At 44.9% G+C, this 16,795-nt stretch overlaps 1 protein-coding gene across 2 annotated transcripts in view; it reads left to right on the top strand.

Annotated features, from left to right (window-relative positions):
• Positions 1 to 13,803, top strand: part of LOC143962926 (ATP-dependent clpX-like chaperone, mitochondrial) — an 83,968-nt gene extending 70,165 nt beyond the window's left edge. For both annotated transcript variants that reach the window (XM_077472426.1, XM_077472427.1), the window contains 4 exons: positions 3,232 to 3,531; positions 8,109 to 8,201; positions 9,591 to 9,697; positions 13,169 to 13,803. In XM_077472426.1, coding sequence (XP_077328552.1) covers positions 3,232 to 3,531; positions 8,109 to 8,201; positions 9,591 to 9,697; positions 13,169 to 13,259 — 591 coding nt within the window. In that variant the 3' untranslated portion in view covers positions 13,260 to 13,803. The remainder of the gene's footprint in view (positions 1 to 3,231; positions 3,532 to 8,108; positions 8,202 to 9,590; positions 9,698 to 13,168) is intronic.
• Positions 13,804 to 16,795: the final 2,992 nt, after the last annotated feature.

The following is a 16,795-nucleotide window of genomic DNA, read 5'->3' as shown; positions in this document are numbered from 1 at the left end:
CACTGTTCCTCCACCGCTCCTGCCCATTGAAATGAATAGGCAAAGCTGCCAAAGCACTATGCATGTGCATTTTAACCTTTTGATTTGACCGCTAGCAGGAGTTAACAGTGCCCCGCTAGCGGCCCAGTAGCGCCACTAAAATGACAGTAAAGCAGCACTAAAACTAGCTACGTTTTACCATCAATGCCCGTCCCAGTGTGAAAGCAGCCTTGGTCCCATCCTGCAGCAAAAGCCGCGCTCCACAGAGAACTTCCAAAGCATCAGAGGGATCTCATTGTTAAAAGGTATCAGTCAGGAGAAGGGTACAAAAGAATTTCCAGGGCATTAGATATACCATAGAACACAGTGAAAACGGGCATCATCAAGTGGAGAAAATATGGCACAACAGTGATATTACCAAGAACTGGACGTCCCTCCAAAATTGATGAAAAGACGAGCAGAAAACTGGTCAGGGAGGCCAAGAGGTCTACAGCAACATTAGAGGAGCTGCAGGAATATCTGGCAAGTCCTGACTGTGTGGTACATGTGACAACCATCTCCCGTATTCTTCATATGTCTGGGCTATGGGGTAGAGGGGCAAGACGCCCTTTATTATGAAGAAAAACATCCAGGACCAACTAAATTTTGCAAAAACGCATCTGAAGTCTCTCAAAAGCATTTGGGGAAAATGTTATATGGTCTTAAAAAAAAAAAAAAAAAGTTGAACTTTTTGGCCATGTTTCCAAAAGATATTTGGTGTAAAAACACTGCATCACTAAAAGAACACCATACCTATAGTGAAGCATGGTGGTGGCAGCATCATGGTTTGGGGCTGTTTTTGTTCAGCTGGAACAGGGGCCTTAGTCAAGAAAGAGGGAATTATGAACAGTTCCAAATACTAATCAATATTGGCCCAAAACCTTCAGGCTTCTGTTGGAAAGCTGAACATGAAGAGGAACTTTCATCTTTTCAGCATGACAATAACCCAAAGCATACATCCAAATCAAAGTAATGGTTTCGGCAGGAGAATAACGTTTTGGAAGGGCCCAACCAGAGACCAGACCTGTATCTGATTTTGTGGGGTGATCTGAGGAGGGCTGTGCACAGGAGATGTCCTGGCAATCTGACAGATTTGGAGTGTTTTTGGTAAGAAGAGCGGGCAAATATTACCAAGTCAAGATGTGCCATGCTGATAGACCCATACCCAAAAAGACTGAGTGCTGTAATAAAATCAAAAGGTGCTTCAACAAAGTATTTAAGGGTGTGCACACTTATGCAACCATATTTAATTTTTTTTACTTCCCACCACATTAAAGATTTCAGTTTGTTGTTCAACTGAGTTGTACAGTTTATAGGTCATATTAAAGGTGGCAAAAGTTCTAAAATGATTTATCTTTTGTCTAATTGTTATACAGCACAGAAACCTGACATTTTAACAGGTGTGTAAACTTTGTATATCTGTGTGTGTATATATGGCGAGAGAGAGAGAGGGAGAGGGGAGAGGGATGATGGTGGGGAGAGGGGGGGGGAAAGGAGAGGGATGATGGTGGAGAGGAGGGGGGGAGAGGGAGAGGGGGGGGGGAGAGGGATGATGGTGGGAGAGGGATGATGGTGGGGGGAGAGGGAGGGGGGGGGGGAGGAGAGGGATGATGGTGGGGGGAGAGGGGGGGGGGGAAGGAGAGGGATGATGGTGGGGAGAGGGGGGTAGAAAGGGGGGAAGGGGAGAGGGGGGGGGAAGGAGAGGGATGATGGTGGGAAGAGGGGGGAGAGGGATGATGGTGGGAGAGGGATGATGGTGGGGGGGAGAGGGAGAGGGGGGGGAGAGGGATGATGGTGGGGGGAGAGGGGGGGGAGGAGAGGGATGATGATGGTGGGGGGAGGGGGGTAGAGAGGGGGAGGAAGGAGAGGGATGATGGTGGGCAGAGGGGGGAGAGGGATGATGGTGGGGAGAGGGGGGAGAGGGATGATGGTGGGGAGAGGGGGGAGAGGGATGATGGTGGGGAGAGGGGGAGAGAGGGATGATGGTGGGGAGAGGGGGAGAGAGGGAGAGGGATGATGGTGGGGAGAGGGGGAGAGGGATGATGGTGGGGAGAGGGGGAGAGGGATGATGGTGGGGAGAGGGGGAGAGGGATGATGGTGGGGAGAGGGGGAGAGAGGGAGAGGGATGATGGTGGGGAGAGGGGGAGAGAGGGAGAGGGATGATGGTGGGGAGAGAGGGAGAGGGGGGGGAGAGGGATGATGGTGGGGAGAGAAGGAGAGGGATGATGGTGGGGAGAGGGGGGTAGAGAGGGGGGGAAGGGGAGAGGGGGGGAAGGAGAGGGATGATGGTGGGGAGAGGGGGAGAGAGGGAGAGGGGGGGGGAGAGGGATGATGGTGGGGAGAGAGGGGGGGGAAAGGAGAGGGGGTAGAGAGGGGGGGAAGGGGAGAGGGGGGGGGAAGGAGAGGGATGATGGTGGGGAGAGGGATGATGGTGGGGAGAGGGGGAGAGAGGGAGAGGGGTGATGGTAGGGAGAGGGATGATGGTGGGGAGAGAGGCAGAGGGATGATGGTGGGGAGAGGGGGGGAGAGAGGGAGGGGGGGGAAGGAGAGGGATGATGGTGGGGAGAGGGGGGTAGAGAGGGGGGGAAGGGGAGAGGGGGGGAGGAGAGAGATGATGGGGGGGGGAGAGGGATGATTGTGGGGAGAGAGGGAGAGGGATGATGGTGGGGAGAGAGGGAGAGGGGGGGGGGGAGAGGGATGATGGTGGGGAGAGAGGGAGAGGGATGATGGTGTAGGTGACGGGGGGGAGAGGGATGATGGTGGGGAGAGGGGGGGGGGAGAGGGATGATGGTGGGGAGAGGGGGGTGGTGAGAGGGATGATGGTGGGGAGAGGGGGGGGCGGAGAGGGATGATGGTGGGGAGAGGGGGGGGGGAGAGGGATTATGGTGGGGAGAGGCGGGGAGGGATGATGGTGGGGAGAGGGGGGGGGGGAGAGGGATGATGGTGGGGAGAGGGGGGGGGGGAGAGGGATGATGGTGGGGAGAGGGAGGGAGATATCTATCTCTCTGAAAATGTATTTTCACCTGCCACCCAGATGCAGCTTGTCACTGCTTGCACTACTTCTGGCGGCGTCTGAGCTGGTAAACTTCCACATGCGGGAGGTTGGAGATGATGATGCAAAAATCTCTGCTTACCTTCAGCTCTGTGTTTGGTGTGTACATCAAGATCTAACACTTTTTGTTTTGTTTTTTTTTGTTCCTTCTTTCACTTCAGTATCTGGGATTTGGCATAACCTCTAACTTGGGTAAAGGACGGCGAGCGGCAGCAGCAGCTGACCTAGCGAATGCCAGCGCAGAATCTAACGCCGTGCAGGACATCGAGGAGAAAGACCGATTATTACGACTTGTCGAGGCCAGGGACCTTATAGAGTTTGGCATGATCCCGGAGTTTGTGGGACGTCTTCCTGTAGTGGTACCACTTCATAGCCTTGATGAGGAGACCCTCGTGCGCATTCTCACAGAACCCAGAAATGCTGTTGTTCCACAATACCAGGCTCTGTTCAGCATGGATAAGGTTTGTGTGGTTTTTGTTTTGTTTTTTTGTTTTTGTTTTTTGGGACTTGTAGGGTCAGCTGTCAGCACTCTGTAGCAATTGCAGTCCCCCCTGTGTATGTTGTCTTTAGAAATGGTATCATGCCATCTCTTTGCAACTAACTGCACTCTGACCATTTGTCACAGTATAGTTAGCTGTGCTTTATAACAAAGGTAAGTCTGTACTGGCAGCTGGTCATTGATGAAAGCTAGGCTAGGTGTCCCCTCCTTAGCTTGCTGGATGAATGAGTAGCATAACAGCAATAACAGAGTAGCCTTAAAGGAGTTGTAAACAGTCATGTTTTTTCACCTTAATGCATCCTACCTGAGCCCCGAATTTCCCTTGGCGGGGACGCGCTGTCCCTCTGCACGGGTTCCAACAGGAGCGCGCCCACAAGGTATCCCCCCTGGGAGAATGCTTTTCCTAGGGAGTTATCTGATGCGGGGAAGAGCTACCAGCGCTGCCGTGGGATCCCAGAAGAGGATTAACGGGGGGCCACTCTGTGCAAAACAATCTGCACAGCGAAGGGAAGTATGACATGTTGTGTTTTTTTTTTTTTTTTTTTTTTAACCAGTTGCCGACCGCCGCACGCCGATGTACGTCGGTACAATGGCACGGGCAGGCATAAGGACATACATGTACGTCCCTTGCCTCCCGCGGGTCGGGGGCCCGATCGGGCCCCCGCCCGGTGCCTGCGGCGGTCGGTATTCGTACGGGAGCGATCCCGGACGAGGGGACGGCCATTCATTCATGGCCACCCCCTCGCGATCGCTCCCGACGAATAGAAATCCCCGGTGACATCACTTCCTCTCCTGTAATGTAAACACAGGAGAGGAAGTGATGTATTCTCTCCTCCGTGTCGGTATTTTTCGTTCCGACACGGAGGAGAGCGGTTCAGTAAGTTGCACCAACACTCTACACACACAGTAGAACATGCCAGGCACACTCACACCCCCCCTTTACCCCCCGATCACCCCCCCAATTACCCCTGCCCCCCAGTCACAGTGACACCAATGTCATTTTTTTTTTTTTTTTTTTTTTTTTTGCATTGGTGTCATTTGTGACTGTAATAACTGTTAGGGCAGTTAGAGTTAGCCCCCTTTAGTTCTAATGTACCCCCCTAACCCCCCCAATAAAGGTTTAACCCCGTGATCACCCCCCGTCGCCAGTGTCACTAAGGCTGGGTTCACATTGCAGCGGTTTATGAGAACGAATGTGATTCGCACCGCACTGCAGTGCAAATCACATCCGATCTCTGTGCGATTTGAGTTCAGCCATTCGCCGCACCCGCCGCACCCGCCACACCCGCCGCACCCGCCGCAAATTCGCACGGGACCCTTTTTTTGGCCCGCAGCAGAATCGGATCGCATGGGTGTTCACACCATGCGATCCGAGTTTGCAGATCGCACTGCGATATGCGAACTGATCTGGGGGTGTCAGTAACATTTCACTGACACTCCCAGCAGTTCGCATAGGGCAGTGTGAACTGCCGCCGGGAGGCATGCGATGCGGGAACCCGCCGCGCATTCGTGGCGTTTCCGCATCGCTCCAGTGTGAACCCAGCCTAATAAGCGATCATTTTTCTGATCGCCGTATTAGTGTCACAGGTGACGCTAGTTAGGCAGGTAGGTATTTAGGTTCGCCGCAGCTTTTTATAGCGCCAGGGACCCCCATATACTACCGCATAAAGCCCCCTGATTGCCCCCTAGTTAACCCTTTCACCTGTGATCACCATATAACTGTTACAGGTGACGCTGGTTGGTTAGTTATTTTTTTATAGTTTCAGGGCACCCGCCATTTATTACCTAATAAAGGTTTAACCCCCTGATCACCCGGCGGGTGTCATTTGTGACTAATAACTGTTAGGGCAGTTAGGGTTAGCCCCCTTTAGTTCTAAGGTACCCCCCTAACCCCCCCAATAAAGGTTTAACCCCGTGATCACCCCCCGTCGCCAGTGTCACTAAGGCTGGGTTCACATTGCAGCGGTTTGAGAACGGATGTGATTCGCACCGCACTGCAGTGCAAATCACATCCGATCTCTGTGCGATTCGAGTTCAGCCATTCGCCGCACCCGCCACACACCCGCCGCACCCGCCGCAAATTCGCACGGGACCCTTTTTTTGGCCCGCAGCAGAATCGGATCGCATGGGTGTTCACACCATGCGATCCGAGTTTGCAGATCGCACTGCGATATGCGAACTGATCTGGGGGTGTCAGTAACATTTCACTGACACTCCCAGCAGTTCGCATAGGGCAGTGTGAACTGCCGCCGGGAGGCATGCGATGCGGGAACCCGCCGCGCATTCGTGGCGTTCCCGCATCGCTCCAGTGTGAACCCAGCCTAATAAGCGATCGTTTTTCTGATCGCTGTATTAGTGTCACAGGTGACGCTAGTTAGGCAGGTAGGTATTTAGGTTCGCCGCAGCTTTTTATAGCGCCAGGGACCCCCATATACTACCGCATAAAGCCCCCTGATTGCCCCCTAGTTAACCCTTTCACCAGTGATCACCATATAACTGTTACAGGTGACGCTGATTGGTTAGTTATTTTTTTTATAGTTTCAGGGCACCCGCCATTTATTACCTAGTCTCACTAGTGTACCCCTAAATTTAGGGGTGTCTACTTTCCAAAATGGGGTCATTTGGGGGGGGTTTGTGCCATCTTGGCATTTTATGGCCTTCAAAACTGTAACGCCCTTAGAAAGCCTGAAGGCGGTGCTTGGTTTTCGGGGCCCCGTACGCGGCTAGGCTCCCAAAAAGTCCCACATATGTGGTATCCCCGTACTCAGGAGAAGCAGCAGAATTTATTTTGGGGTGTCATTTCACATATGCCCATGGCATGCGTGAGCAATATATCATTTAGTGACAACTTTGTGAAAAAAAAAAAAAAAAAAAAAAAGTTTGTAATTTTCCCGCAACTTGTGGCAAAATATAAAATATTCCATGGACTCAACATGCCTCTCAGCAAATAGCTTGGGGTGTCTACTTTCTAAAATGGGGTCATTTGTGGGGGTTTTGTGCCATCTTGGCATTTTATGGCCTTCAAAACTGTAATAGGTAGTGAGAAGTGAACTCAAAAATTTACGCCCTTAGAAAGCCTGAAGGCGGTGCTTGGTTTTCGGGGCCCCGTACGCGGCTAGGCTCCCAAAAAGTCCCACATATGTGGTATCCCCGTACTCAGGAGAAGCAGCAGAATTTATTTTGGGGTGTCATTTCACATATGCCCATGGCATGTGTGAGCAATATATCATTTAGTGACAACTTTGTGAAAAAAAAAAAAAAAAAAAAAAGTTTGTAATTTTCCCGCAACTTGTGGCAAAATATAAAATATTCCATGAACTCAACATGCCTCTCAGCAAATAGCTTGGGGTGTCTACTTTCTAAAATGGGGTCATTTGTGGGGGTTTTGTGCCATCTTGGCATTTTATGGCCTTCAAAACTGTAATAGGTAGTGAGAAGTGAACTCAAAAATGTACGCCCTTAGAAAGCCTGAAGGCGGTGCTTGGTTTTCGGGGCCCCGTACGCGGCTAGGCTCCCAAAAAGTCCCACATATGTGGTATCCCCGTACTCAGGAGAAGCAGCAGAATTTATTTTGGGGTGTCATTTCACATACGCCCATAGCATGTGTGAGCAATATATCATTTAGTGACAACTTTGTGTAAAAAAAAAAAAAAAATTTTTTTTTTGTCATTATTCAATCGCTTGAGGCAAAAAAATAAAATATTCAATGGGCTCAACATGCCTCTTATCAATTTCCTTAGGGGGTCTACTTTCCAAAATGGGGTCATTTGGGGGGGTTTTGTACTGCCCTGCCATTTTAGCACCTCAAGAAATGAGATAGGCAGTCGTAAACTAAAAGCTGCGTAAATTCCAGAAAACGTACCTTAGTTTGTAGATGTGACAACTTTTGCGCAAACCAATAAATATACAATTATTGACTTTTTTTTTACCAAAGACATGTGGCTGAATACATTTTGGCCTAAATGTATGACTAAAATTGAGTTTATTGGATTTTTCTTATAACAAAAAGTAGAAAATATCATTTTTTTTCAAAATTTGCGGTCTTTTTACGTTTATATCGCAAAAAATAAAAATCGCAGAGGCAATCAAATACCATCAAAAGAAAGCTCTATTTGTGGGAAGAAAAGGACGCAAATTTTGTTTGGGTACAACATTGCATGACCGCGCAATTACCAGTTAAAGCAGCGCAGTGCCAAAGTGTAAAAAGACCTCTGGTCATTTACCAGCAAAATGGTCCGGTCTGAAAGTGGTTAAAGAGCCTTTACCATCATTTTAAGCCGGCCATAGAAGGTAGCAGATTTTCTTTACTGCAACCAAAGTCAGTTTTGATGAGAATGGGGCAAATCCCTCCCGTGGAGCCATTGTGTACTCCTGGCAGCCATCCCCACCGGAAAAACACCGGTTTGGCTGCTAGAGGCTAGAATAGCCCCCCTCCAAAATAAAAAGGTGTGCCTTTTCCGTTTTTACTTTAATAATGTAACTTGGGAATACTTTTTTTGCTGTGTTTTTTTAAAATAAAAACTTGTGTACATTTTTCAGTGCGAGTTGAATGTTACCGAAGGTGCTCTAAGAGCAATCGCTAGACTGGCTTTGGAACGAAAAACTGGTGCTAGAGGACTCCGGTCAATCATGGTGAGCTAGATTCTTCTGCATCCAATACTTTTTTTGGTGCTTTTCTTACTGCAAAAAAGACAAGTTTATTTATTCTGAGAGGTTTGTTTGCGATTTATAGAAAATTGACTGTATACGAAATATGAAAGGGTCTGTCTGCTTTTGAACTTATTATATATGCACAAGTCTTTTCTTTTGCAAAGATATGTTAAACTAAATGTAACTATGCTGCGAGTGGACAGTAGGTACAGGCACAATCACGTGCATGTGAATTCAAATATTATTTTTTTTTTGTTTTTTTATATAATAAAGTGGTAAATACCACCAAAAGAGCTCTATTTGTGTGGAAAGAAAATGTATAAATATTTTGGGTACAGTGTGACATGACTGCGATTGCCAGTTAAAGTAGCGTAGTGATGGCAAAAAATGTCCTGGTCCGGAGCTGAAGTGGTTAAGTAAATTATCATGTGAAACGTTTTTCTAAATCTCTTATGAAAAGTAATTTAAAGTGGTTATAAACCCTTAGGGCCGGTTCACACTGCAGGCGAGGCGAGGCGACTCCGACTTGCCTCGCCGCGGCCTCGGCGGCGACTTGCAAATGACTTCTGTATAGAAGTCAATGCAAGTCGCCCCGAGGTCGCCCAAAAGTAGTACAGGAACCTTTTTTCTGAGTCGGAGTGACTCGAGTCGCTCCTCTCAGAACGGTTCCATTGTACAGAACGGGGGCGACTTGCGAGAGCGAGGCGAGGCAAGTCGTGTCGCCTCGCATCGCCCGCTGTGTGAACCGGCTCTTACAAACCACTTTGACCAACAGGTAAGCCCAGATTAAGGCTTACCTGTAGGTCCAAGAAATATCTCCTAAACCTATACGGTTTGGGAGATATTTACCTGAAGACAGCCACCGCTGTCAACGGTGCATGCGCCATAGACAGCGGCGCACTGGGTAAGCCGCAGATCGCAGTGATATGCCGCGAGTGTCGTCACCGCTGCTCCGGTGAATCACAGCGCCGGAGCAGTGAGACCCACCAAGAAGATGGACGCTCGGGACTACAGGGGACAGCGGTGACTTCGCTGGCTCCTGTGTCAGGTAAGTGACACATAATGGACTACTATGCAATGCATAGTAGTCCATTATGCTTTACCTTTGCAGGGAATCAAAGAGGAAGTAAACCCATTAGGGTTTACTTCTTCTTTAAAATGATGGTGAGTTGACATTCACTGGTTCAGAATGTGGTGTATGAAAAGGAAAAGTTTGGGGGACAGTATTAGTACCATGAATTTAATAATTTAGTAACCTTAAGTGAATGATGCCATGCGTTTTTTTTTGTTTGGGAGGTATGGGGTGTATTTGCTGTATCACAGACTTTTATTGTGTTTTTAAAAAAAATTCTAAATCGTTTACCATTTTAGGAAAAGCTGCTTCTTGAGCCGATGTTTGAGGTTCCGAACTCTGACATAGTGTGCGTGGAGGTTGATCAGGATGTAGTGGAAGGAAAGAAAGAGCCTGGTTATATTAGGTAAGTCTGAATAACAACTGCCTCCTTATGCAGATGAGTAAAGTACCTGCTGTCCCCCAGCAATCACATTAGACTTCTGCTACTGCATGGAGATGGGATGCTTTCACACTTTAAAAAAAAAAAAAAAAAAAAAGCCTGTACAAATCATTGCTGTGTATGTGTAGCTCCACTGATATTGGTTCAGTGGAAGTCACCATTTGTGCACAGAAAAACATGCAGAAGCGGACACTTTTAATGAATTTCCTAGTCCTCTCCTCGTGCTGACAGCACATGAGGAGAGCCGCTAAGCGGCAATGCACACAGGGGACGTCTACACTGATCGTCATTGTACTGATTATCAGTGCAGCACCAACAGTGCTCCTCAGTGGCGCATCCTCAGTACCCATAGGTGGCGCTGATACAAAAAATTCATTTTTTACTAAATTTTATAACGAACTAAAACTTTTTTTATTCAAAGTTTTTTCAGTTTTTTATTTTGTTTTTTCTCTGTTTAGCAAAAAATAAAAAAAACTCAGTGATTAACCGCTTTAACCCCTTCCTGCCGAGGCTAATTTTCAGCTTCGAGAGCTGTCACACTGAAAAATGCGTGGTCATGCAGTGCTGTGACCAAATTAAGTTTTTTATCATTTTTTTGAGACACTACTTTTCTTTTGGTGATATTTAATCACCAGTGCGTGTTTTTTTTTTTTTTTTTTTGCAAAAAAAAAATGTATTCGTTTTTGTTAGAACATTTTTAAAATTTTTCTCCTATATTGCTGGGTGCTGATGGGGCTGCACTGCTGGGTACTGACAATCCGTTCCCTGATTACCTGTACAGGTCTTCCCTGGGAGTAGATGCCACTGATTGATGCTGTCAGTGTGATGGGGGAGGAAAGCTGATAACTGGCATTTCCTTGTTTACATGTGATTGGTCTATAAAGCGGGGATGGTTATATGCCACCTAAAGAAAGATCTGTCTCCAAAAAAAAAAAAAAACTATCCTATCTCAGGGCTGCCTTAATGAGTGGGCATGGCCCGGGGGGCCCCCTGCATTTCCCCAGACCAGCTGGTCCTTGAGCCCACGCTGGAGGGGGCTCCATGATGGCACTGAGAGTGATGGATACACAGGGGAGGCAGGCTGGCAGCGGTGGGCTGTGCAGAACGATGCCTTTTATTTTACAGCCAGCAGGGAGGGGCACCGCCAGAGCACCAGTGATGCTCTGACCCTGCCCCATGCAGCTCAAATGCTCGGGACTCAAAGGCTGTGGGTTAGGAGCTGGAATGGGAGCTGCTGAGTCGGCAGCACTGAGAGCCCGCCTGCAGAATTAGCATTGTGGATGGTGTCACGGTGAGCCCAGATATCCAGCACTCTTTGCACTAAAGGGCTTGGAAGAGTCCTGGGGGGATATCTGGGGTGTAGAGGGATCATAGTGCTGGAGAGTCATCAATCTAGCAGATGCAGTTGTGCTCATAAGTTTACATACCCTGGCAGAATTTGATTTTCTTGGCCATTTTTCAGAGAATATTAATGATAACAGACTTTTTTCTTTCACTCATGGTTAGTGTTTGGCTGAAGCCATTTATTATCAATTAACTTTGTTTACTTTTTTTTAAAATCATAATCGCAACAAACTACCCAAATGAACCTGATCAAAAGTTTACATACCCTGGTGATTTTGGCCTGATAACATGCACACAAGTTGACACAAAGGGGTTTGAATGGCTATTAAAGGTAACCATCCTAATCGGTTTGCTTATAATTAGTGTGTGTATATAAAAGGGTCGATGAGTTTCTGGACTCCTGACAGACCCTTGCATCTTTCATCCAGTGCTGCACTGACATTTTTTTGGATTCTGAGTCATGGGGAAAGCTAAAGAATTGCCAAAGGATTTGTGGAAAAAGGTAGTTGAACTATATAAAACAGGAAAGGGATATAAAAAGATATCCAAGGAATTGAGAATGCCAATCAGCAGTGTTCAAACTCTAATCAAGAAGTGGAAAATTAGGGGTTCTGTTGAAACCAAATCATGGTCAGGTAGACCAACTAAAATTTCAGCCACAACTGCCAGGAAAATTTGTTTGGGATGCAAAGGAAAACCTACAAATAACGTCAGGTGCAATACAGGACTCTCTGAAAACATGTGGTGTGGCTGTTTCAATATGCACAATTAGGAGGCACTTGAAGAAAGATGAGCTGCATGGTCGAGTTGCCAGAAGAAAACCATTACTATGCAAATGTCACAAAGTATCCTACTTACAATATGCCAAACAGCAGAGACAAGCCTCAAACCTTCTGGCACAAAGTCATTTTGAGTGATGAGACCAAAATTTAGCTTTTTGACCACAACCATAAACACTACAATTGGAGAGGAGTCAACAAGGCCTATGATGAAAGGTCCACCATCCCTACTGTGAAACACGGAGGTGGATCGCTGATGTTTTTGGGATGTGTGAGCTACAAAGGCACAGGAAATTTGGTCAAAACTGATGGAAAGATGAATGCAGTATGTTTATCAAAAAATACTGGAGGAACGTTTGCATTCATCAGTCGGGAAGCTGCGCATGGGAGGTACTTGGACATTCCAACATGACAATGATCCAAAACACAAGGCCAAGTCCACCTGTCATTGGCTACAGCAGAATAAAGTGAAGGTTCTGGAGTGGCCATCTCAGTCTCCTGACCTCAATATCATTGAGCCCCTCTGGGGAGATCTCAAACGTGCAGTTCATGCAAAACAGCCCAAGAATTTACAGGAACTGGAGGCTTTGTGCCAAGAGGAATGGGCAGCTTTACCATCTGAGAAGATAAAGAGCCTCATCCACAAATACCACAAGAGACTTCAAACTGTCATTGATGTTAAAGAGGGCAATACACGGTATTAAGAACTGGGGTAACTAACTTTTGATCAGGGTCATCTGGGTAGTTTCTGTTGTGCTTATAATTTAAAGAGAGTAAAAACAGTTGATAGTGTTTGACTGAAGCCATTTATTAACCATGAGTGAAAAAAGTTTGTGTTATTCATATTCTCTTAAAAATGGCCAAGAAATCATAAATTCTGTCAGGGTATGTAAACTTATGAGCACAACTGTATATTATATTGCACAGGACAGCTTTGTTACTTTATGTATGTAGTATTTTCCCGTTGTTTATTTTCTGTACAGAATGATTGTTCATGTAGTTTTAATGCGGAGCTCCACCCAAAAGGGGAAGCTCCGCTTGTCTGCCTCCTACCTACTTGATGTCTGTTTACCTGTGTTGTCTCCGTTGTAGGGGCCCCAGAGCATTACTTTGCCCAGGGGCCCCATGATGCTATTAAGACGGCCCTGATAGAGAGATAAGGATCTAGAGATATATAATTATAGTGTTGCATGACTACGCAATTGCCATTGAAAGTGCAACAGCGCTGAATGCTGAAATTTTTGCCCTGGGCAGAAAAGGGGGAGAAAGTGCAAGTGGTTAATTTTTGTTTTGTTTTTTCTTTTTGTTCCAGAACCCAAAATAAAGAGGTGACAGAGGAAGAGTACGACTCTGGGGTGGAAGAAGAAGGCTGGTCCCGGCAGGCTGATGCAGCAAACAATTAGACTGTCTAGATTGCTGCAATTTTCCTGCTCTGAAACGCACTTCTCACTAATACTAAATACCGCTGTTTTGTGACCTGAAAAAAACTTACTCTGGGAACTAAATCAAGCCAATGCGTTTTACAAAACTTCAGTTTCTACAGTTGAGAACTGCATTTATATACAATGATAGACACAACAATGTATAATATATCTTGGATTTTCTTTTTTTCTTATTTTTTTTTTTTTTTAAAGAGATACTTTAACCATTCTTAGAAGTACATTTACTGGGATTAACCATGGTTAATTTTACAATTGTGTTCTGTTGTTAACCTGACAGTCTATGCAGGTGCTTACCAGTCCCCAAACATTTTGTGGCTTCTCTTGTGTGATTTTTTTTTATTTTATTTTTTTTTATTTTATTTTTTTTTGTTTTGCTGATTCTTTCCTGATTTTATGTCTCCTTTTTAATTTCATAACTGGTTTAATATGAAAAAAAAAATGGAAAATGCTACTGATCGCAGCAGATTTTAATGTCGTCCTATAAAAATCCACTTTGAACTTGTAATTTTTTTTTATTATTTTTTTTGGTCCCCAATGGCTTTTACTTTGGCACTACATTTTGGGGGAGATTTTACTAAAACTGCCGCACAAAGAATCTGGTGCAGCTGTACATAGTAACCAATCAAATCGGCATCAAGCTTTTATTATCCAAGCTTAATTGAACAAGCAGGAAGCTGATGGGTTACTATGCACAGCTGCACCAGATTTTGTTTAAACCAGTTTTATTAAATCTCCCCCATTTATTATCCCCTTCAGTTGTATTTGCCACTTAGAAAAATGACGTATGAGTGATTTGGTAGTCAACACAAAGGTGCTTTTCCATATTTATTACAGTTGAGCTTCAGTCTCACACCCGTAAGCAGAGCTCTGCCAGCAATTTTTTAAGCCCAGTGGAGCAGGTTGAGAATATATAAATAATAAAAGAATAAAATTATATATATATATATATATATATATATATATATATATATATATATATATATATATATATATATATATATATATATATATATATATATATATATATATATATATATATATATATATATATATATATATATATATATATATATATATTCAAATTTTTTTTTTCTTCCCTACACACACCTGATGCCAGTTAGTGCCCACATTAGAAAAAGAACCTTAATTTGTTTGTTTTTTTTAATCCTTTTCCATTCATGGTAATGAAGCATGGTGATTCCTGGCCCCTTTAGTTTTGCATGAAAAATTCTTCAGTAATAATCACACGAACACTGCACAGAAGCCAGATGAGATGTGCCATTGAGCGCCTGTTTTTAGTTTTCTTTGCTTCCGCACTGGAGAGTATTTTGTCACTCTTCCTAAAACACTTTATTGCCTCATGCTTGGGAGAAATGTAAAACAATTACTTATAGCAGCAAATAAGAGACCTTTTTTCAATCCAGTAAATGAATGATGAAACCTGGTTCCCGTGGGCATCAACTTCAGGTTTTCTTCTGTTTTTATACAGCCACTTTATCTGTAATAGTTAAGATGAAACAATTGAAACCACTTGCAGATGTAGCACAAATTAGGGAAGTTGCCTGTGGAACCGGGAGTCCATGGTTGCCTGTGGAACCGGGAGTCCATGGTTGCCTGTGGAACCGGGAGTCCATGGTTGCCTGTGGAACCGGGAGTCCATGGTTGCCTGTGGAACCGGGAGTCCATGGTTGCCTGTGGAACCGGGAGTCCATGGTTGCCTGTGGAACCTGTCCCTTGTGCTGGTTTTTAGGTTTGTAATTTATCCTAAACTACATTATTTGATTTTCTACAGGTTTTTGCCTTCAGATTTACCAAAACCATATAATATGAAGTCAAACCTTAAGAGTTTCAATTTGTATGCAATCCGCAAGACCTTTGCACTACATGGTTTTGTTAAATCTGAAGACAAAAATCTGCAGAAAATCTAATAGTGTGTATGGAGTCTTAGTTTAGCGTAAATTACAAACCTAAAAATCGGCACAAGGGACCTAACTCAATTTTAGTATGACATGTCCCTTGTGCTGAATCTTCTTGGTTTAGGAGAAATTTTGTTGTCTTTCCTACCACTGCCTTAATAATTTTCTGGTGTAGCAGGGGTTAATGCAACTAAAGGGGCTGTTAGGACTTGACTCTGCCTGCCCTTTCTACTCCTGCTGTGCCATTCATACTACAGCTTCTATTAACAACATAAGAACACTGCATGGGGAGCGAGCGGGTAAATGATGGGTTTATCCATGTAGTACAATCGTTCACCCACTCGCCCCCCCCCCCCCCATTCAGTTTTCCTATGTTGTTCATAGAAGCTGTAGTATGTATTTTATGAATGGTACAGCAGGCATAGTCCAGCTCCTGACAGCCCCTCTGTGGTAATAACCCCCGATGCTCTGGAAGATATGGGGTGGGATGCAGGGGACCTAAACCAAGAAGACTTGGCACAACGGGAACATCCTACTGAAAGCCCAATGCGTATAAATGCACTGGATTTACATTTCTAAGGAAGTCTTCGCTGTACCTGTGTAGTGGAATGCAGGTGGCTGTCTTCCGGCCTTTTTTAAAAGGCTTTATCGTGGTTCATACCGCTACCAATGTACCTCCAGCTCCGATGCAAGCAGTGCTTTGTGAATGACTTAAGTGGAGAGGGGGCAAGAGACACGGCCAACAGATGTACAGCAGTGGAATCTCCAGAAGTACAATGGCAGCTGGGATATCCAGCAGAACCAAGAGAAAACGAGAACAACAAAAAATTGGCAGCCCCCATGTAATACTACATAGACGTAAAGGTACAGATCCCCTTTTTTGAGCAATATTCGGTGCATTTATCATGCCTGGGTTGGGTTTTAAGTTTAAGAAAGGCAGCTAAGCTGCATCCATGGGACATAAGTCTTTTGAAACTCAGTTTTTTTTTTTTTTAATATTGGTCTAAAGAAAGAGGGGAGGGGTATTCACGGTGAAAAGTTTTTTGTTTTTGGGTTTTTTTTTGTTTGTTTTTTTGCAAGTTTAAAAATGAATTCATGTTTGTCATTTAAACCTCCACTTTGTTTCCCTTGCACTGGTTTTTTTTGTTTGTTCCCCTTTTTATGTGCCTACCATTGTTTCAGATATAGGTTTATAAACCACCAAGGTGGGTGAATAACCATCCTGCCCTTTTGTACCTCCCAGAACACATTCTAGTATTCCGTAGACCGCAATAAAGGGATTTTTTTTTTTTCATATTTAACCGCAATTGATTTTCTAATTTAATTTCCTGTTGGAAATACGCTAGAACATACTTCAGACCCCCACAATAGTGGCCGGGTTTGTATGAACACAGTTTTAAGTTGGACAAAAATGCTTGTCTACTGTATTAATTCCCTTAGTTTTTTTTTTTGATTTTAAGATTTCAGATAAGTTGATGTTCAATTCATATGACATTCACTTGAATAAAATTGCTCCTTTAGCCAAAAATCTTTTGTGTAACCCTGAGGGGTGTCTGTTTTTTTTTTTTGTGTGGTTTCTTT

This window comes from Lithobates pipiens, unplaced genomic scaffold (assembly GCF_037356315.1).
Source record: "Lithobates pipiens isolate NorthernLeopardFrog02 unplaced genomic scaffold, aLitPip1_a1.2 Scaffold_8, whole genome shotgun sequence".
NCBI classification, from domain to species: domain Eukaryota; kingdom Metazoa; phylum Chordata; class Amphibia; order Anura; family Ranidae; genus Lithobates; species Lithobates pipiens.
The sequence above is the reverse complement of the archived record's forward strand: the minus strand, read 5'-3'. Positions and strand labels throughout refer to the sequence as shown.